General features: G+C 47.0%; 1 protein-coding gene across 1 annotated transcript in view; it reads right to left on the bottom strand.

Annotated features, from left to right (window-relative positions):
• The window catches only part of LOC119970937 (oxysterol-binding protein-related protein 8-like), a 69,869-nt gene that overhangs the window by 14,766 nt on the left and 32,227 nt on the right, over positions 1–22,876 (bottom strand). Inside the window, exons 8-13 of the mRNA XM_038806047.1 lie at positions 17,127–17,361; positions 14,332–14,516; positions 5,500–5,581; positions 2,743–2,841; positions 2,017–2,113; positions 974–1,072 (exon numbers count right to left, since the gene is read on the bottom strand). Of these exons, the coding sequence (XP_038661975.1) occupies positions 974–1,072; positions 2,017–2,113; positions 2,743–2,841; positions 5,500–5,581; positions 14,332–14,516; positions 17,127–17,361 (797 nt within the window). The remainder of the gene's footprint in view (positions 1–973; positions 1,073–2,016; positions 2,114–2,742; positions 2,842–5,499; positions 5,582–14,331; positions 14,517–17,126; positions 17,362–22,876) is intronic.

Here is a 22,876-nt window from a genome sequence, read left to right as displayed (position 1 = left end):
ATACTAACATTTTTGTTTTTCATGGTGCATGTTGGCAGAACATTTAACTATGTGGCCTGATTTTGGTGGAAAGCAAAGCTGATCTCACTATATGGTTCCTGTTCAGCCTGAAATTTGTACAGAAAGTTCAATAAAGAAGGTTTCAGATCATGCGGTATATTAAGCACCATTGGCAAAATTAAGAATTATGCCACTGTAAGATAAGTAGCTTCATACAACTGGATAAAATGTTGGACCCATGTTCCAGGCTCTAAATAGTCAGATAAGTTTTAGCCTTTACAAAGGCTGTTTGGGGTTGGTGAAGAAATGATGGGCATGGTTTAGTGAATGAAAGCCACAGTGAGAGCAAGACAAGGGGCACAGCATTAGAATTGTGAAGAAAAAAAAAATCACATTGGACATCAACAACAATTTATATTTCTGCAGTAGTCTTGTCTTACAGAGTGGGGACAGTGACTGAGGAAAATAAATTAACGTGTCAGGAACCACAAATGCATAGTTCAAGGTCACGTGAAGGTATTTGAAAGCAGGGATGAAGGTGGCAAAACAGAAAAACTGAGGAAAGCAGCTCCAGATTATAGGACAAGGTGGTTAAAGGAGTATTCACCAATGGTGGAGCGGAGTGTCGGGGAAATAAAAGAGGCTAATGAAGTTGTGGCACATTCATCTCTTCACGTTAGATAGGCATTTTGAAAGATTCTGACAGCTGTGGCATCAGGAAGTATTTCTTTACACAGGTGATTGAGAGCTGTAAGAAATTAGCAGCAAGATTCATTGAACCCAGACTAGGGCCCAGAACATTTTAGAAACAGCTCAAAGCTGTAATGGGAAGATGGTCCGTTGGTATTCCAGAAGGATGAATTCAACTGAGCTGAAGGACCTCCCTGAACCTATTTTGGGAGTTGCATTCCAGTTCTGCACTGTGCTCTGCAACCACATAGAGGCACCACACCCACAGCAAACAGAGCTATACCTTTACAATGTGCATATGGCATGGTGATAATGTAATCCTCCTGTCTGTTGAGGAACCACAGCCGTGCTTTCCCATCCAATATGGCAGACATTGAATTTCCTGCAGGAGAGAAAAAAAAGGTACTTTGAGAATGGGCAGTTTAAACCTCAATGCTCTAAACAGAATTTGTAGCGCAGTGACCTAGCAAGATGTGTGACACCAGAAAGTCGACCATTGAGTTCACACAATCTAGCATCCTATTTGTCATCATTTGTCTGAGTTTCAATAATTCTTTAAAAAATACTTTTGTGCTGATGAGAGTGGATATTTTGGAGTTGGGATTGGGAAAGTTTCCATTTCAGGTTGGAGGCAGATTAAAGCTTTCTCCACACTGAAATAAAACACTTCCATTCATGTAACACCTTTCATGACCTCAGGACATCCCAATGTGCTTTACAGTTGTTGAAGTGTAACCAAGTGACCCACTGTGTCTTTGCCTCAAGATCACAAGAGCATCCCTGTAACTATTCTTGTCCTGTTGCTATGAGATTGCTAATTGATACTCAGATAGGGCAAATTAATGCTTATGGTCCATACTTTATTGGGACTGCTCAAACACATTTCACATAGTTCCACAATCCTATGCTACCAGTGTAGAACCACTCACATTGGAACTAGAATTTAGAGGATTGGAGTTACAGTAGTGGTGTACCAATCTCTGAAAATGAACTCCCTTTGCACCTGGTTTTCATGCTAGCGGTATAGAAGTACCCTTGCAGCACCCTTTCAGCCAGCAGAGAAAATAAATTTCCACCTATCAGCTGGATTGGACACAGATTTGGGTGAAAGTTCAGTCTTTATAAGGTCCTGGTAAGATACACAATAATTGAGACTATCCTGTTCTTCACATTCAACATGTCCCTTTGATACTACCAGCCATTTCCATTGCAGGGAATACCTTCCTATTACTACAACTATCACACAATTTGTTCTCTGACTCTACCACCCCAACCCTCCCTACAGGATACTTAATAGAATACCCGGATTGTTGTGAAATACCTTACCATAAAACTTGGAGCGGGCCAGGATAGAGCCACTGATACAGAAATTGTCCTTCCTGTTAGTGATATAAAAGGCAGACACTGGGGGATGATGGGATACCTGTAATGTAGCACAAAGGGTAGTCAGTTTGGGAACTTTACGACCATTTAGAAAACATTCTTTAACGACCCTATTTAGATGCCTCTGACCCACTACCAGCTTCCCCTAAAAATAAACTTGTATAACACTCTGATCTCATAGCTTTCCCTGATACTGCTGAAAGCATCTGTGTTTTTCACTAAGCATCGCTATCTTCCCCAGGAGTGTTCTCCTCACCTTCACCGTTGCTCACTTAATACTATTTCAGACATGTTTACTCCCTGGAATGTACATTTTTTTTATCTCCAACATCCTCGTTGAAACAGATCCTACACGTCTAGCACCCCTTTCAGACAGACTTACCCATTTTTTACGATAAAAACAAAAATGTTGGGAATACTCAGCATGTCAGGTGATTCAAGTTAATGACCTTTTGTTTGATTTGTCTGATTTCTCACCCAAAGAAGGAATTATAAGAATTCAAATAGTCAACAATTGTCACCACAAAGTTGAGTAGTATTTTCATGGTCTAAGTTTGAATATGTACACTAAGGCCCAATGTCGTGCTGGGCAGACACCATTGATATTTTACTTTACATGGCATTCCATGGAGGGCGACATTGCATACACCAATTTAAAGATAGGATTACCTGCTCTGCAATATAGAAGGTGCGGCTGTCAGTTTTGGGGTGGTGCCAGTAGCACCGAAAAGTTTCTCCCAGAATAGGATTATACGGTTTTTTCAGGCCCTGAAAGAAACAAAAGACTTGACAAAAAAGAAAAATGAGACCATCCTTCCTGTGTGAGACATACTAAAAGCGGCGGCTGTCAATCTAGCTTCAGTTCATTTCAAAGTCAAGCTCAGTTTTGGAGGGTGAAATCTTAGGCTCAGTGTTTGTACCTGAAGGCCATGGTATGCAAACCAAAGCATAGCTGGTTCCTGTCGGTGGCCATAAGCATGGCTGAAAGACATTGAAACACAGAGTAAACTAGCTACGAGCTAATATCCAAAATTTATATTTGTCCAAGATATGATCCTCTAAGGGGCCTCACGGTAGCATGGTGGTTAGCATCAATGCTTCACAGCTCCAGGGTCCCAGGTTCGATTCCCGGCTGGGTCACTGTCTGTGTGGAGTCTGCACGTCCTCCCCGTGTGTGCGTGGGTTTCCTCCGGGTGCTCCGGTTTCCTCCCACAGTCCAAAGATGTGCGGGTTAGGTGGATTGGCCATGCTAAATTGCCCGTAGTGTATGGTTAATGGGGGGATTGTTGGGTTACGGGTATACGGGTTACGTGGGTTTAAGTAGGGTGATCATTGCTCGGCACAACATTGAGGGCCGAAGGGCCTGTTCTGTGCTGTACTGTTCTATGTACAGTTATAATACAAATAGCCATGGGCGGCACGGTGGTGCCGTTGTTAGCACTGCTCCCTACTGCACGGAGGACCCGGGTTCGATCCCAGCCCTGGAGTTTGCACATCCTCCCCGTCTGTGTGGAGTTTGCACATCCTCCCCATGTCTGTGTGAGTTTCACTCCCACAACTCAAAGATGTGCAGGTTACGTGGATTGGCCATGCTAAATTGCCCCTTAACTGGAAAAAAAATAATTGGGTACTCTAAATTTATAAAAAGAAAATAATGCATATCGCCTTTTTCAATAGAAGATTGTTTAAAAAGCTCAATGTATTCAGCTCACTAGCATTGCAGTAATGAATAGTGCACCTGTGTGGGGCAAGGGGCGAACCTCCATTTGGGAGACTATGGGCTGGATTCTCCGTTGCCGATATCGTAATCGGCGATCGGGCAGAGAATCGACTCTGATGCCCAAATCATGGCCGACGCTCGTTTTACCCCGGTCAGTCATGCTCCGCCCCATCTGAAATGGCGTCATCGCGCCGCACGCTGTTGCGACGGTGTTGGCGCGTTATCGGCAGGCCCACCTGCGATGCCCTGCCCCCGATGGGCCGAGTTCCCAACGGCGTAGGGCACGTGTGGTTTCAGCAGTCGGGAACGCAGCGTGCCGAACGTGGACTGTGTCCAGCACCGCCACAATCGGCCAGATCCATGCCGCTGGCCGGAGAGGCTTCCGTGAGGGCTGGTGGGACTGGCTGGGGGTCGCCAGTGGGGTCGTGGATTACAGGTCGGGCCCACGCATGGCTGGCGCCATGTTGTACGGCGCGACCACTGCAGGTTGTCAGCCATGCGCATGCATAGCCAGGGACCCGGCCATTCACGGTACGGAACCGGGTGTTTCACCCGGCGCTGCTGCTAGCCCCTCAACCCAGAATTGATGAGGGTTCAGTGCCGATTTCTTCATCGTAGACCTCCCGCGAATTCTCCGTTTGGTAGTTGGCATTTAGCCGCTGAAAAGGAGAATCCAGCCCTATGCCACCACCTCTGTTGGATCTGTCCTCTGGTGAGACAGGTCATACCCAGGAATAGTGATATGGTGCCTGAGTCATTATCTGTAAGGCATGATTCTGTGAGTATGACTATGTCAGGCTATCGCTTGACTAGTCTGTGAGACTGCTCTCCCAACTTTGGAACAAGCCCCCAGATGTTAGTAAGGAGGACTTTGCAGGATCGAGAGGGCTGGTTTGCCATTGTTTCCGCTGCCTGGGCTGAAGAAAAGTGGAGCGGCTTCATTTTGTGCGTTTTTGTAGCAGTTGAATACAACTGAGTGGCTTGCTAGGCCATTTCAGACAGCATTTACGAGTCAACCACATTGCTGTAGGTAAGGATGGCAGAGTTCCTTCCAAAAAGGACATGAATGAACCAGATGGGTTTTTACAACATTCAACAATGGTTTCATGGTCATTATTGGACTTTTAACTCCAGATATTTTATTGAGTTTAAATTCCACCACCTGCTGTGGTGGGATTCGAACCCAGGTCCCAAGATAATTATCCTGGGTCTCTGGATTACTATACAATACCGCTACACCACTGCCTACCCTCGCCTTCAAATCTTCCATCCAATCTATGATTTACTTTCACATCTGAAACATTGGTAGCCTCCCACCTCAGCCCCACCCTGCTTTGTCACCACTAAGCTAATTTTCCCTTATGTCCTCCCTTCCCATCTTGCACAAACTCCTAGGTCAAAAATTCAGCTACCCACATTTTGTTATTTGCTCAGCCCTGCTTGCCCATCACTCCCAGTTTCAGGTTTTGCAAGGTTTGTCCAGAATTACATGTGCTGAACAAATTCTCGAAGGCTGACAGAAGTCCCAACCAGATGTCATAATGAGGGTTGCAAAGTACAAAATGAATTTCAAAGGGCAAATATCTCGGAGTACAGTACAACCACTTCAATTTCCTACCCACTGGCAACTTATTCTTGTACCCATCAAACTTCCCCTTAGCTTGTTTCTCCTGGTAACTGCCCCACTGCCCTTGACATTGCCTTACCTTAGGTTTCTTGTAAAACCCAGACAGGTACCATCTCACAACCTGTTTCATTCGATTGTATGCATTCTCTTCAAGGGCAGCTCTGGGGAAAAATGGAGAGCAGATTTCAGAGGCTTCAAATGCAGGTAACTACTGACAAGGGACTATACATTCATTCATGGTCTGCCAATCTTGCGCATCTTCTGTAAGCTGAAACATTCAAATAAACTTCAGCATTTCGAGCTATCCACCGTGAACCTTGGACAACCAGGGCTTTAAGGGCTGTTGGCCACTTTAAGCTTGGCTTACAGAATTTGTTGCTGGACAAACCTTCGGTGAATATCAAAAGGAATGCCAGGACTGGAGAAAGAACATTTCCATTTTTGATGCCCCGTGTTAGTATTACGCCCGGCTATAGCACAGCATAGTTAGGTGCAGGCTTCATGGCATTTTAATTCTCTTTCAAGGTATTAGAATTAGCATTACGAGGAGTTTCATCTTTACCATTGAATAAGGTTTGATCTTCTACTCAGACTATAGGTTCTATAATTTTTAAAGTATTTTTTCAGTTGCCTGTGAATGCCAGGGAGAGTACACTAGACTACAAGAGAAGATGTAAGTATCGAGACCCCCCCCCCCCCACCCACTCGCAATTCTATCAATAACCCACAACTTGTTTGGGTTCTCTGTGTTCAGGGTGAAAGGGTAATGTTGAAAAATCAATGGGAGATAAGCTCCAAGTGAAGCTAGTAAAGATAGTGAATGGTTGACTTTTCACAGAAAAATAAGAAAGGATGCAATTCTTACAATGACTTCACTATCTTCTATTAGCTTGCATCACAATCCATGAGACAAGCATTTGCTTATGCTACTGTACAAGACTTGGAACTTCTCAGTGCCACATTATAAGTGTAATTAGTAAAAATCAGGGGCTGGATTCTCAGCACTCCGACGCCGAAATCGTGGCCAGCGTTGGGGCAGAGAATCCATTTCCGTGCATGGAATCGAGACCGGTGCCGGTTCCCCGATTCTACGTCCCCGAAAACCAGTGTACTCGGAGAGTATGCAACACCTGCTGCCATCGCTGGAGGCCTGCCCCGCTATTCTCTCCCCCCGACCGGCCAAAGTCCCGACTCATGGTCCTGCCGGTCGGGATACTAGCCGGGACTCAGTCCGTGGGCGCCATGGTCGGGGGCATGCCGATTGGAGGGGGGATGGGGGGGGCCTCATATTGACCTGTGGTATTTTTGGATGGGCGGTCAGGTTCAGGTGCGCGGCTGATCGGGGGCACTATGTTTAAGGTCCAGCTCCGCAGTCTGAGTCCAACATGGAGGACGGCCCGACTGCTGGAGCACGGCCAGGCCGCTAGAAGCCGCCATCGTGTGCATGCGCGGCCTTTTGACTCGGAAGTGCGGGGCCCATATCTGCAGCAAAAGTTGCTAGTTTTACGATGGCTCACTGCTAGCCCCATGCAGGGCTAAGAATATGTGGCCCTTTCACGGCAGTTTTTTTGGCGTGCGAGTCCACAGTTTTTACGGCTGGAGAATCCAGTCCTAGGATTTCTTAACATGGTTGGAATGACTGCAGGCTGCCATAGAAGTTGCATACATTGCTGATAAAGCATATGAGAACCTGGTACAAATAGACAGAGTACAAAAGTTAAACTAAGTCTGTATATAAAACAAACCATCCATCCCCAGCTGGAACGATGACTTAATTGATTTGCAAGTTTTCTAGCCTTTCTTTATTTTTATATTGTTACTAAATGTTGTAAATTATATGCGATTAAGTTCTGTCCCATCAACTAACCATCAGTCAAATGGCAAGCAAGGCTTTTTCAACACCACACATCAAGTACTCCCATATACAATACATTTAGATATTGTACAAAGTTCCCTCTGCATTGTCCGAATGAAACACGCTCCATTTTATTTTCTCTATTGTTTTAGTCCCTTTCAGTGAGACTAGCAATTTAATGGCAATAACATTTTATAACATGTATACCCACTTAGACAAGCAACTCTTAATTGATCCGCGGGCTGAATTGCAAACCAGGGGCTGGATTCTCCAAAAATAGGGTTATGTCCCCACGGCGGCGCAGAAATGCTGTTGTTTCACTCTTGACTTTCCTTAAAAAAAGTCAAGAGCGATTCACTTACCTGCAGGGAGATAGCCGGGCCCCGGAGTGCTTCTCACAGCTCTGGCTGCGGATACGGCCCCTGCACATCCGGTCGGGAGTCTACGCATGTGCACGGCGGCGGCTATGCCGTGCGCCTTGGATGACGTGGACGAACATCAAAAATGTAGGCTCTCGCCCCCCCGAGATGGTGTGCGTTCGCAGATCCGAGACGCTCGATCGCTGCCCAGGCCGCCCAAGAGGTGCCCCCCAGTGCTCGATCCCCCACCCCCTACTAGGGCGGTTGCGGACTGAGTCCGCAGCCGCCCCCTGAGGTTCTCGACCGGCAATACATGTTTAGAACCACGCCGTCGGGAACTCGGCCAGTTTTGCCCGGAGAATCGCTGGGGGGGGGTCCTCTGTCAATGGCCCCCAACCGTGCCTTGTAATCTGCGCGTGAAGTGGAAGCGGCGCCGGGCACGATTCCCGCGTAAACATAGATTCTCCGCCCCCACGCCAAACCCGATTTTGGCGCGGGGCTGCAGAGAATCCTGCACCAGGTCTAATAACCTACACACCAAATTCTTCGGAGTCTTAGGTATTTATGATCGTGGAATAATTTTTAAAGCAGTATTCACTGGTCCAATATGAGGTAGAGTACTCCTGTTGAGGCCTTACTGTGTTTTAAGAATACCAAAAGTTTAATACAATTTCTTGTTTTTTGTAATCTATTTACAAATAGAAGGAACCCTTATACTTTATTAACTGGCAGCGCCCCTTCCTCCGAGCCAGAAGTTCTGGGTTCAAGTCCCATCCCAGGCTAAGGAAGGTGCATTCATAATGTGCCTAACAGATTGAGTATCAATCTGCAAAATCATTCCAAAATGTCAATGGCAGATGGTAAGGCTGGATGGTAAGACAGTATGTAGAGGGAGGCCGCATACGAGATGGCTCCCACCAGAGTACTGAATTTTTAGCCCTTTTTGTTCAGTTTCTGGGGGTACTTTGAAATCCTATCTGATCGATGATATAAGGTGCCCACACAAGGGAAGTACCCAGATGAACCAGGGAAAACAAATGAAAGAAATTTGTTGATGAAGTTGGAGACTTCTCGGGGCTCTTTGGTGGAGAAAATGGTGCTGGAGGGTGGTGCTGCGAGTCTGTCCATTCCACTAATGGTTTAGGTGAAACAGAAGCGGTTGATAGAAGAAGCTCTGGATCCCATTCGGTCAGTGTTGGAAAAGACCAACAAGTTGGTAAAAGTGCATGGCGCCGCAATAGAGGGAGTGGAGGCAGCTCTCTTGAAGCACAGTGACCAGATCGCCTCTCTGGAAGCTGAGATGTTGCACTTGGTGGATGTCAATAAAGAACTGAAGGCCAAAGTGGATGATCTGGAGAATCATTCCAGGAGGCAGACTATCAGAATTGTGGGTTTGCCGGAGGGACTGGAAGGCCCAACTCCCACAGAATACTTCTCCAAGATGTTTGGGAAGATGGTGGGGGAGGGTGGCCTTCGAGCTGGATCGAGCAACTGGGAAGGTCACGCTATCCAGGATGTATCAAGACGTTGGAGTGGAGCTTGCTAAAAAAACGGGCGGCATTTAATAAATCTATGGTTGCCGTCTTTAAGACTGGAGTTGGATTTGGGGGTGGTGTATCCGGCAAGGCTCAGAGTGAATTTTGAGTCAAAAGACTTTTTTTGAAGCGCCAGTGGGTGTAGGGGCTTTTGTAAAAAAAACATGGGCTGGGTGCGGTGATCGGGGTTTATGTGTGGTATTAGGATGGTGGGGATGGGTATGTGGTTGTGGGAAGATGTTGGGATTTTTTGTGTATGTCCACATTTCTTTTTTCTTGGGTGGGTCGATAGCTTCAAAATTTGGATTTGAGTGAGGAAGGGTATGGGGGGATTTTGTTCTTGGTGTTATAATTGTTATGGGTAAATATGACTCCCCGTTGAAATGTTTGTAAGGGGTTTTATTATACTTTTTTGTTGCTGTCAATATTTGTCTTGACTCTGGGCGGGGGCCGTCCTGCTAGCTGAATTGTTAGCTAGTTAGCAGGAACGAGCGGTAGGGGTAGCTGCAGCTCATTATCATAGTTTAAATTTGTTTTTGTTCTGTTTGAGGTTAGGATTAGTAGAATTGGCATCTTGGGATTTCCATTAACCTCATTGTTATGTGTATGTGCATTTGGGTATTGTTTGGAGGTAGGGAGGTGAGGGGGGGGGGGGGGGGGGGGGCAAGGACAGCTTGCTGACAGCGAATACAGATTTTTCTTTATTTTGTCTTTCTGGTGGGATGGGTGGCAATCTTGGGTGGGCCTGGTGCCTGTACTCTCCAAGTAGTTGATGGATGACCCCTTTTGGTGAAAATGGCTGACTTCGGATCGATGCCGGGTGGGAGGCCCCCAATTTGACTGGTCACCTGGAATGTATGTGTGTTGAATGTCAAAGTGAAAAGGTTGAGGGTATCTGTGCACCTGAAAAGTTTGAGTGCTCATATGGTGCCCCTGTAGGATACCCATTTGCAGGTAAGGGACCAGACTAGGTTGCAGAAGAGGTGGATGGGTCAGGTATTTCACTCTGGTTTCGATGGTAGGGCCCGGAGGCGGCAATTTTGATCAATAAAAGTGTTTAGTTTTCAGCTGATTTGGATCTTGGCAATCCAAATGGTAGATATCGGATTGTTAGTGGGTCCTTGGCTGGCACCTTTGTGGTCGTGTTTAATATTTATGTTCCAAATGATACACAGGTTTTGCAAACAAGTTGCTGGCCTCCATTCCTGACTTGTATTCACATCAGCTAATCGTTGCCGGGGGGGGGGGGGGGGGGGGGGGGGGGAGAACGACACACACTTAAACTGTATTCTGCATCTGAGGATCGATCGATCGATCTACGCCCAAATGACTGACTTCTTCAACGATGCAATAGATGTAATTGGCTTTTCTGTAACAGATTTGGGGGGGGGGTCGCAAGTAGAACTGTGGTGGAATACGATTTGTCTTTCTTTTCCCATTTCCATTCACAGATTGACTTTTTTGTGGCGGGACGGTTTCTCCTTCCCTGGGTGAAGGCGGCGAGTTTTTCGGTGATAGTGATTTCAGACCATGCTCCACATTTTGTCGATATGGTCCGAGAGTCAGGTCCCTCCCAACGCCCGGCATGGAGGTTGAATATGGCGCTATTGGTAGACAAGGGTTTTTCAATTGTATGTCCTCCACAATTGGGGAGTATATCAAATTCAATAAAAGTGAGTCTCTCTTGCCTTCTATGCTGTGGGAGGTCCTTAACGTGGTCATTAGGGGAGGGAAGATAATTTCTTGCAAGGCACACGTGGAAAAGGGGGAGCTGCAGAGGTTGATGGACTCCATCCTGGAGGTGAACCATCAGTACTCGCGTGGCCCTTCCACAGAGTTATTTGTGAGGAGGAAAATGTTACAGATGTAGTTTGATTTGCTATCAACAGGTAAGGCAGTGAGCCAGTTTAGACGGTCGAGGGAATCATTTTATGACCATGGGGGGAAAGGCCAGTTGCCTTTTAGCTGATCAGCTGAGGCATCAGGCTGCCTCTCGGGTGATTGTGCAGATAAAGGACTCAGGCAGCAGGTTGGTTTCCATCCAATGCTGCTTCAAAACATTCTATAGGGATCACTATAGATCGGAGCCCCCAGAGGGGGGTTCGGCCATGGTGACGTTTTTGGATAGCATTGTCCTTTCCGTTGGTGGAGAGAGAAAGGTGGGAGGAGTTGGAATCCCTGTTGGGTCCTGAGGAAATAATGAAATATATTGGGTTAATTCAGACAGTAAGGCTCCTGGCACTGATGGATTCCCCATTGAGTTTTACAAGACATTTGCCGGTCAGTTGATCCCATCAATATGTTTAATGACTCTGTCCCGGGGCTCGTTACCCATCACATTGGTGCAGGCCTCTATTTCCCTGATCCTGAAGGACAGGAACCCAATGGAATGTGGGTCATTTTGTCCCATTTTGCTTTTAAATACAGATGTTAAATTGCCCACAAAGGCACTGCAGTTGGAGCAATGCCTTCCAGACAGGCTTTGTTAAGGGTCGGCAGATATAGGTCGACTGCTGAATATTGTTCTTTCCCCCCCTCTTGTGCCTGAACCAGAGGTGATTCTGTACATGGATGGCAAAAAAGTATTCAATAGGGTGGAGTGAGGATATATCACAGAATCGTAGAATGCCTACAATGCAGAAGGAGGCCATTCGGCCTTTGAGGTTCTTGGGAGGTTTGGTTTTGGGCAAAAGTTCATATCTTGGATTTGTTTGGTGTTTCGGGGCCAACTGCTAGTGTCTGTATTGATGTTGGAGTATTTTCCGTTGAATGGAGGTAGAGGCAGGGATGTCCATTATCTCCGCTTCTGTTTGCTTTGGCAATTGAACCACTGGCCATAGCGTTAGGAACCTCCAGTAAGTCGAAGGGGATAAGTCGGGGAGGAAGAGAGCACAAGGCATCCTTGTAAGCAGATGATCTGCTTCTTTGTAGTGTGAACCCAGTTTCCTTTAATTCCATATTCCATAAATTAAATTATGTTCGTCTGGTGAATGGGGTCAAGTCTGAATTGCAGAAGTGGGACAACCTTCCCTGTCCTTGGCAGACAGGGTCCAGTCTATTAAAATGAAGGCCCTCCTGAGGATTTTATTTATTTTTCAGTGTCTCCCCATTTTTCTTCCTCAATCCTTTTTGCTAGAGTTAACAAGTTAGTGCCCTCTTTTATTTGAGTGGGCTTGACCCCAAAGATTCGTAAGGCGATTCTCCAGAGGGTGGGTTAACTTTGCCTAATTTGTTATTTCATAATTGAGCTGCTAAAAGTACCGGGGTGGCTTAGTGATCTGGGTTCCATTTGGGGGCAAATGGAGGCGAATTCTAGTAGGGGCTCGAGTTTGGGTGCTTTAGTGACAGCCTCATTTCTGTTCTCTCTGCTAGATTTTCTTTGAATTCGGTAGTGGTGTCCACCCTGAGACTCTGGATGGAATTTAGACAGCGTTTTAAATTGAGCTCTATTTCTTTGTTAGTCCCTGTCTGTAGTAATCATCTCTTTGTGCCAGCAAGCTTGGACTTGACGTTTAGGACGTGGGAGGGGAAGGGTCAGGAAAGGTTTCGGGACTTGTTCGTGGAGGGAAGGTTTGCCAGTTTTGAGGAGCTGTCGGAAAAGTTTTAATGCCCTGGGACCAATTTGTTCAGATTCTTCCAGATGTGATTTTTTTTGCAGAAGACTATTCCTTCTCTTCTCCTAGCACCACCGTCCTCCCTGTTGAAGAGGATATTATCTTTGGCCGGGTCTAGTGGGAGGAGCATTTGAGTATTTATGGTCAGATCATGTCAGCGGATCGGTTCTGTTGGATGAGGTGAAGATAAAATGGGAGGGTGAATTGGGTCCTATTCTAGATGAAGAGGTATGGAGTGAGGCTCTTCATGGGCCAAATCCACATTCCCCCTGTGCTCTGCTTACTTTGGCCCAGTTCAACGTGGTGCACAGGCCTCATCTGACTAAGGTGAGGATGTGATTTTTTTTGGGGGGTGGATGACAGATATTAGCGGTGTTCTTGGAGGCCGGCTAATCATATGCACATATTCTGGTTATGTCCCAAATTGTTAAGCTTTTGGGTCTTCTTCTTTAACACCATGTCAGAGATTTTTAATGTCAATCTGGAGTCATATCCGCTGGTGGCCGTTTTCTGGGTCTCGGACCCGCCAGGCTGCAAACGGGGGTGAAGACCGATGTCCTCATCTTTGCCCTGGTCATCTTTGCCCGGAGGCGAGTTCTGCTTGGGTGGAGGTCTCCTACGCCGCCCAGTGGCTTGGCCTGGTTGGGTGACCTCATGGAGGTTCTACATTTTGAGAAAGTCAAGTCACCAATAGAAGGTCGGTAGAAGGGTTCTACCAAAGATGAGGGCCTTTGATTTCCTTTTTCAAGGAGTTGGTCACCATCAGTAGTTAAGGAGGTTTTCCGTTTTATCTGATGGGGAGGGGGGGAGGGAACTGGGTGTGTTGATTGTTTATTGTATTCTTTCTGTTTGATAACTTGTAGCATCTGTTGTGTATTATTTTGTTTTGTTCTTTTGTAAAAGCTTTTAATAAAAAAAATATATATATTCTGTTATAAATTTAGAGTATCCAGTTATTTTTTTCCAATTAAGGGATAATTTCGCAGGTCAACCCACCTACTCTGCACATCTTTGGGTTGGGGGGGGTGAGACCCACAGACACGGGGAGAATGTGCAAACTCCACACGGACAATGGCCCGGGGCCGGGATCGGATCCGGGTCCTCAGTGCCGTGAGGCAACAGTGCTAACCACTGCGCCACCATGCTGCCCTAAAAATATATACTGTTCAAGTGGCAGGTGGTCAGCATGTGGGAGAGACTCCTGGTCAACCAGCATGATGCAGAGTGGTGCCCCTCAAGCTATAGGCATCCAGTGACAGGCTCGCAGCTTGTTCCAGAAAAGAACCCGCTACGGGAACAGATGAAACCACTAGACACAACATTACATGGTTCAAAATCTGGCGCTTGGTGCATTCTTTCAAAATTTCTTAAACTACGATAGTATGATTCGACTAAAACATAAAATGTGAGACTGCTCACATCTATAGGCTGCAAATGACTGCTAATTGCAACATCTTCTGAAAGACATAATAATCAACCACATTTGGGAATGTTGATTCTGGTCAAATGTTGGAGAGAGCTACTGTAGTGCAGGAAGTGGTCACTTACTGAGACAGTAGGTCAGAGTGGTAGTAATAGTCAGACAGTTTGTCCAGAAATGAGCGAGGCTCCAGGATAAAAGTTGGTAATACAACTCGTGATAGGTCCATTCCAGGTCGTAGCTGCTTCAACACTGTCCACATCAGACTCTTATTTTCTTCAGTCACTGTTTCAGTCTGAGTAGTTTCACCAATCTATAGACCAAAAAAAATCACGTTGTTGTCATAGAGTCATGGATGTTTACTTTTTCGTGCCGCCCAGTTTCTATCATTAAGCTAGTCTCATTTGCCTGCATTTGGCCCATATCCCTCTATACCTACCCTGCCCATGTAACTGTCTAACTGCTTTTTAAAGGAAAAAAATTGTACCCATCTCTACCACTGCCTCTGGTAGCCTGTTCCAGATGCTCACCATCTTCTGTGTGAAGATATTTCCCCTCTGGTCTCTTTTGTATGTCTCCCCTCTCACCCTAAACCTACGTCCTCTAGTACGAGACTCCTCTACCTTTGGGAAAAGGTATCGACTATCTACCTTATCTATGCTCCTCATTATTTTATAAACATCTATAAAATCACCCCGAAGCCTCCTATGCTCCGGGGAAAAAAGTCCCAGCCTATCCAGAATCTCCTTATAACTCAGACCATCAAAGTTCTGGTAGCATCCTTGTAAATCTCTTCTGCACTCTTTCTAGTTTAACAAAACCTTTCTATAATAGGGTGACCAGAACTGAACACAGTATTCCATTGTGTGATCTTACCAATGTCTTGTACAACTTCAACAAGACCTCCCTACTCCTGTATTCTATATTCTGACTAATAAAACCTAGCATGAACGCCTTCTTCACCACCTTTTCCACCTGCGACTTCACCTTCAATGAGCTATGAACCTGTCAGTAACATATGGGCTCTTCTTTCAGGTCCAATGAGAGAAACTTCCCCATCATCTTAGATTCAGAAAGACCACTGCATGGATTTAACTCTCCCGGGTTTGTGTGGAACAGGAAATTTGGACTCATAATTCTGAAACCTAACCATTATCTAATGATCCCTGTAGGAACATGTACATGAGGATAGGATCAACTTAGCCCTTGCGGTTAACTAACCTGGTGACAATCAATGTCTGGATTCAAAGTGAAAAATAGAAACTTGGGCAAGGTACCAGAGGGCACTCAGCATCCATGAGGCTGTGCTCTGTAAGAATTAGCTTCAAGAAAGGAGGGGATTTTAAAATACAAATAAAATGATTGCGGTATGGTGGAACAGTGGTTAGAACTGCTGCCTCACGGCACCAGGGATCCAGGTACAATTCCACTAGCCGTGGGTAACTGTGTGTGGAGTTTGCATGTTCTCCCATTGTCTGCATGGGTTTCCTTCAGGTGCTCCGGTTTCCTCCCACTGTCCAAAGAGGTACAGTTTGGTGAATTGGCCATGATAAAATTGTCCTTTAGTGTCCAGGCATGTGCAAGTTAGGTGGGATTACGGGGATAGGGTGGTGGAGTGGGTCTAGGTTGGGTACACTCTTTCAGAAGGTCAGTGTAGATTTGATAGGCCGAATGGCCTCTTTCTGCACTGTGGAGATTCTATGGTTTTATGGATTACTTTTAACCTCAAACTGTATGTCTTCACCCCATTTACAAGCAGCTTTCTAAATACAATATACCTTTCAGTTCATACACTTTCTAAACTTGCTTCCTTCTGCTTTGAAGCAATGTCTTAGAACATAAGAACTAGGTGTACGCAATTCAGCCCCTCGAGCCTGGCTGATCTAATCTCGGCCTCAACTCCACCTTCCTGCATGTTCCCCTTAACCCTTCACCCGCTACTAATTAAAAATCTATCTACCTCCTTAAATCTGTTTAGTATTCCACTGCACTCTGCTGTAGAGAATTCAAAAGGATCACGACCCCTTGAATGAAATAATTCCTCCTCATTTCTGTTTTAAATCTGCTACACATTAGCCTCAAACTACGGCCTTTCATTCTAGAATGTCCAGCAAGGGGATACATCCATTCTACATCTATTCTGTTCATCCCCTTTAGCATCTTGTAAACGTCAATTAGATCTCCTCTCGTTCTTCTCAGCTCCAGCAAGTATAGGCCTAAACTGCTCAATTGCTCTTCAAACGTTAAGCCCTTCATTCCTGGAATCAATCTAGTAAACCTTTTCTGAACCACCTTTATTGCATTTAAATCCTTCTTCAAGTAAGAGAACCAAAACGGTGTGCAGTACAACAGATGTGGTCTCACCGATGCCCTATACAGTTGCAACAGCACCTCCCTTCTTTTATACTCTATTCCTTTAGTTATAAAGGCCAATATTCCATTTGCCTTCCTTATAACCTGCTGCATCTGCATACTAGCTTTCTGCAATTCATGCACGAGGACCACCAGATCCCTCCACACAAGCATTTTGAAGTCACTCTCCATTTAGATAATAAGTTGTCTTTTTATTCCTCCCCCCAAAATGGATAACCTCAAACTTACCCACATTAAATTCCATTAAATTCCCGTACCGGCCACCCCGAACAGGTGCCGGAATGTGGCGACTAGGGGCTTTTCACAGTAACTTAATTGAAGCATACTTGTGACAATAAGTGATTATTATTATCTGTCAAATTTTGGCCCACTCACCTAACCTATGTATATTTCTTGTCATCTAAATCACCCAAATGGGAGCCTGGTCTTCAATGATTGCCAGTTTATAAATCGTGCTCAGAAATTTTCCCAAGGACATATGGTCATGAGGAAAATAACTTATTAAATGCCATTACCACATGAAAGAGTGGTACTGCTCTACAGCACTTACTTGTCCAAACTCCTCTGAATTTTCTGCCACATAAGTTGTCTCTGATAATTCCTTTCTGCTCATCTCTCCATGGATTTCGGATAGGTCTGTGTCACTTTCCTCACTCCTGCTGCTCTTTTCATTTGTGTCATTTTCCAGCTCCTCGTGGTGAGGATCATTCTCTCGGTCCGATTTGTCGGAGTACATATCAGAGTCTTTGTATTGCATGTGATTTGCAAACTCAGCATCACTTAAACTTAAAAGGCCAGAAAATAAGAGTTAAGTCTAAGGATAACAAATAGTACAAAAATAATTGTTAATCTACACAAGTGAATTTTAAGAAAGTATTTTGAGGCAGAGAGAGAAGTAGAAAATGAAGGGTTCAGAATGGGAGTTTCAGAGGCTGCAGCAACAGCAATTGATATTTCATAATGGTCAGCAAAGATGCAGGCCAATGAGAAAGAAAGAATCTAGAGAGAAGGATGCACCATCCATGGCCAAATTAGGAAGTTAAAGAATCAAATTGAAAAAAAAAGCTTACAATTCTGTGAAGATTAATGATAGGTCAGAAGATTGGACCGGATTTTAAAAGTAGCAAAGAATGACTTAACATTTTCTAAAAAGGGGTAAATTAGATACGAGTGAAATCTGGCTAGAAATACAAAAAGAGAGAGTTTCAACAAGTATTTAAAAAGGAAAAAGAGTAATTAAAGTGAGCATGTGTCCTCTAGAGTGGCAGTTTAGGAATTGATATTGGGAAATAAGGAAATTGTGGAAGCATTGAACAAACAGTACCTGCCTTCACTACAGAAGAGACATATAGCATCTTCAAAACGTTTTTAAAGGGACCAAGGAACTTAAAACCAGACAATCACCAGGGAAAGGGTTGAATCTATTAGAACTAAAAACTGACAAGTCACAGGAGTTGAGTGACTTCATCCTAGGGTCCGAAAAGAAGTGGTTACAGAGATAGTTAAATACATAGGTTAAATTCTCCAAAATTATCTTGATTCTGCAAAGGTCCCATCAGATTGGAAAATGGTGTACGTGAGTCCTCTATTCAGGAAAGGAGGGATATAGGAAGCAGTTAACTATAGGCCAGTTAGCCTAATTTCTGCCATAGGGAAAACACTAAAATCAATTATTAAGGAGGTTATAGCAGGACAACTGGGCAAAGTCAACAGTGTTTTGTGACAGAAAAATCAAATTACATTAAAAAAAGTTATTTGAGAATATAATCCACCCTATTTTACACATTCCCCCACCGAAAACATATTCAGCAGGAACATGGGGCGGGATTCTCCAACCCCCCCCGCCCCGGGCCGGAGAATCGCCGAGGGGCAGCATGAATCCCGCCCCGCCGCCAGATTCTCCGGCAGGGCCGGGGTTCATGCCATGCCGTTCGAGAGCCGTTGGCAGCAGCCCCCGGTGATTCTCCGGCCCACGATGGGCCCAGTGGCCGCCCGTTTTCGGCTGGTCCCGCCGGCGTATATTACAACAGGTCTGTACCGGTGGGATCTGGCTCTGCGGGCGGCCTGCGGAGTCCTCGGGAGGGGGGGGGAAATCTGGCCCTGGGGGTGGACCCCAAGGTGGCCTGGCCCGTGATCGGGGCCCACCGATCCACGGGTAGCCCTGTGCCGTGGGGGCACTCGTTCCCTCCGCTCCGGTCGGTGTTACGGTCCGCCATGGCCAGCGTGGAGAAGAACCTTCCTGCGCATGCGCTGGGATCACGCCAAAACATGCTGGCGCTCCCGCGCATGCGCCAACTCACGCTGGCTGGCAGAGGCCCTTGGGCACCGGTTGGCGCGGCGTCAAGCCCTTCGGCACCGGCTGGAGGATTCGGCACCTTTCTGGTGGCCCGACGCCAGAGTGGTTCACGCCACTCCTCGGCACCGGTATGGCCCGCCCCGCCGGGTAGGGGAGAATCCCGCCCATGTAATATGTATCCCAAAAGAGCCTCCAAAGGATTTTAGATAGGTTAAGTGAGTGTGCAAAAAAAGTGGCACAGTATAATGTGGGGAAATAGGAACTAGTGCAACGTGGAAGATGGAACAGGAAAGTCGGTATAGTATTATGTATTATATATCATTTGAATGAAGAAGGATTGCAACTCTGCGAAATAGAGGGATCTAGGTGTTCTGATACATTAATCACAAAATATTAGGATGCAGGTAGAGTAAGTGATTGGGAAGGCAAATGGAATGTTGTCATTTATTGCAAGGGAATGGCACATGGAAGTAGGGACTTTTTGCAACAATTGGACAGGGAAAGAGGTGGGGCAAAGAACATAACACGCAAGTTTTAGGTTGTAGAGGCAGGGTGGAACAGGGCCTTAGAGAGCCTTGATCCGTTGAGATCTGGGAGCTACAGCTGATCAGTGAGGACAGAGTGATGGGTGAGCATGGCTTTGTGCATACAGCACAATGCAGCTGCCATTGTTCTGGATGAGAGAGGAATATGGATTTTGGAGAGTGAAAGATAAAAGACTGGTAGAAGGTTACAGAGAACCCGTTGTGGCGGTTGGATGTGGGGTTGTTGGCGGAGGAGGAGGTGTGTAGGAGGGTCCGGGCAAGTATTGAGGGGTACCTCGAGGTGAATGATACAGGGGAGGTCCAGGTGGGGATGGTCTGGGAAGTCCTGAAGGCAGTGATTCGTGGGGAGCTGATATCCATCCGGGCACACAGGGAGAGGAGCGAGAGGAGTGAGAGGGATAAACTGGTGGGGAAGATGCTGGAGGTAGATAGCAGGTATGCGGAGGCACCAGAGGAGGGACTGTTGGGGGAGAGGCGCAGCCTACAGGCTAAATTTGATTTGCTGACCACTAGAAAGGCGGAGGCACAGTGGAGGAAGGCACAAGGGGCAGTATATGAACATGGTGAAAAGGCGAGTAGGATGCTGGCTCATCAGCTCCGCAAGCGGGATGCGGCTAAAGAAATTGCTGGAGTGAAAGACAGGAGTGGGAATGTGGTGCGGAAGGGGGTAGAGGTGAATGAGGTCTTCAAGGACTTTACGGGGAACTGTACCGGTCGGAGCCAACGGTGGAGAGGAGGGGAATGGAGAGGTTTCTCGACGGGCTATCTTTCCCGAAGGTGCAGGAGGAGCAGGTGGAGGGGTTGGGGGCGCCGATTGAGCTGGAGGAGCTAGTTAAGGGGATCGGGCAGATGCAGTCAGGGAAGGCGCCGAGGCCGGATGGGTTCCCGGTGGAATTTTATAAAAAGTTTGTGGACCTGGTGGACCCCTTGCTGGTGCGGACACTTAATGAAGCGTGGGAAGGGGGGACTTTGCCCCCGACGATGTCGTTAATCTTAAAGAGGGACAAGGACCCCCAGCAGTGTGGTTCATACAGGCCCATATCTCTCCTCAATGTGGATGCCAAGGTGCTGGCAGAAATCCTGGCCACCAGGATAAAGGACTGTGTACCAGGGGTTGTACACGAGGACCAGACAGGTTTTGTGAAGGGAAGGCAGCTGAACACGAATGTGCGGAGATTGTTGAATGTCATCATGGTGCCGGCGATTGAGGGGGAGGCTGAGATAGTGGTGGCGCTGGATGCGGAGAAGGCCTTCGATAGAGTGGAGTGGGGGTACTTATGGGAGGTGTTGGGGAGGTTTGGATTTAGTGAAGGGTTTATTAGATGGGTGAGGCTGCTATATGAGGCCCCGATGGCGTGTGTGGCCACGAATGGGAGGAGGTCGGAGTACTTCCGGCTTTACCGAGGGACCAGACAGGGTTGCCCCCTGTCCCTCTTGTTGTTTGCATTGGCAATCGAGCCGTTGGCGATGGCGTTGAGGGATTCAGGGAGATGGAGAGGTTTGGTGTGAGGTGGGGAGGAACATAGGGTGTCGTTGTATGCCGATGACCTGTTACTGTATGTGGCAGACCCGGTGGGAGGGATGCCGGGGGTGAAGGAGTTGCTAGCTGAGTTTGGGACCTTTTCAGGCTATAAACTAAATCTAGGCAAGAGTGAGGTGTTTGTGGTGCATCCTGGAGACCAGGAGGAAGGAATTGGTAGGCTCACGCTTAGGAGGGCAGGGGAGAGTTTTAGGTACCTGGGGGTGCAGGTGGCCAGAGACTGGGGGACTCTTCACAAGCATAATTTCACCAGACTTGTAGATCAGATGGAGGAGCAGTTCAAGAGGTGGGACATGCTGCCATTGTCGTTGGCGGGGAGGGTGCAATCCGTCAAAATGATGGCGCTTCCGAGGTTCTTGTTCCTCTTTCAGTGCCTGCCCATCTTCATCCCCAGCGCCTTCTTTAGGAGGGTGACTAGCAGTATTTTGAGCTTTGTGTGGCACATGGGACTCCGAGAGTGAAGAGGGTTTTCCTGGAGCGAGGGAGGGATAGAGGCGGGCTGGCGCTGCCCAACCTTTTGGGGTACTATTGGGCGGCCAATGTGTCAATGGTGCGTAAATGGGTGATGGGGGGGGGGCGTGGAAAAGAATGGAGATGGTGTCATGTAGAAGTACGAGCCTGGGTGCCTTGGTAATGGCGCCGTTGCCGCTCTCTCCCAAGAGGTATACCACGAGCCCGGTGGTGGCGACGACCCTACGAATCTGGGGACAGTGGAGACGGCATAGGGGGGGAAACAGGGGGCTCGATGGAGGCTCCATTAGGTGGAAATCATCGGTTCATCCTGGGGAACACTGATGGGGGATTTAGGGGGGTGGCAAAGGGTGGGCATCAGTAAACTGAGGGACCTGTTTATAGGCGGAAGGTTTGCGGGCCTGGGCGAACTGGAAGATAAATTTGGGCTCCCCCAAGGGAACATGTTCAGATACTTGAAGGTAAAGGCGTTTGCTAGGCGACAGGTAGAGGAGTTCCCTTTGCTGCCCTCGCGGGGGGTGATGGACAGAGTGCTTTCGGGGGTGTGGGTCGGAGAGGGGAAGGTGTCCGAGATTTATAAGGTAATGCAGGAGGTGGAGGAGTCGTCAGTGGAGGAGCTGAAGGCTAAATGGGAGGAGGAACTTGGGGAGCAGATAGAGGACGGGACTTGGGCGGATGCCTTGGAGAGAGTCAACTCTTCCTCTTCATGTGCGAGGCTTAGTCTCATCCAATTCAAGGTGCTGCACCGGGCCCACATGTCCGGGACTAGGATGAGTAGGTTCTTTTGGGGTGAGGACAGGTGCACCAGATGTTCGGGGAGTCCAGCGAATCATGCCCATATGTTCTGGGCATGCCCGGCACTGGAAGAATTCTGGAAGGGGGTGGCGAGGACGGTGTCGAGGGTGGTTGGATCCAGGGTCAAACCAGGGTGGGGACTTGCGATTTTTGGAGTTGCGGTGGAGCCGGGAGTGCAGGAGGCGAAAGAGGCCGGTGTTTTGGCCTTTGCGTCCCTAGTAGCCCGGCGGACGATCTTGCTGCAGTGGAAGGATGCGAGGCCCCCAAGTGTGGAGACCTGGATCAGTGACATGGCGGGATTTATAAAATTGGAGAGGGTCAAATTTGCCCTGAGAGGATCAATACAAGGGTTCTATAAACGGTGGCAGCCTTTTCTGGACTTCCTGGCTCAAAGATAGGTATCTTGGTCAATAGCAGCAGCAACCCGGGGGAGGGGGGGGAGGGGGGGGTGTTCCTTATTGTTATAGTTTCTATTTTTTTTCTATGGTTATGTTACTTAACATTGTGTTAATTTAAGTTGTTGTTAATATGCTGTGTTGTTCATTGAGGAGGGGCGAATGTTTATGATTGCTATCATTATTGTTATTGTTGGTATTTTATTATGGTTCGATGTTGTATAAATACAACATTTTTCAATAAAAATTATTTTTTTT

Source organism: Scyliorhinus canicula, chromosome 9, assembly GCF_902713615.1.
Source record: "Scyliorhinus canicula chromosome 9, sScyCan1.1, whole genome shotgun sequence".
Lineage (NCBI taxonomy): Eukaryota > Metazoa > Chordata > Chondrichthyes > Carcharhiniformes > Scyliorhinidae > Scyliorhinus > Scyliorhinus canicula.
The sequence above is the reverse complement of the archived record's forward strand: the minus strand, read 5'-3'. Positions and strand labels throughout refer to the sequence as shown.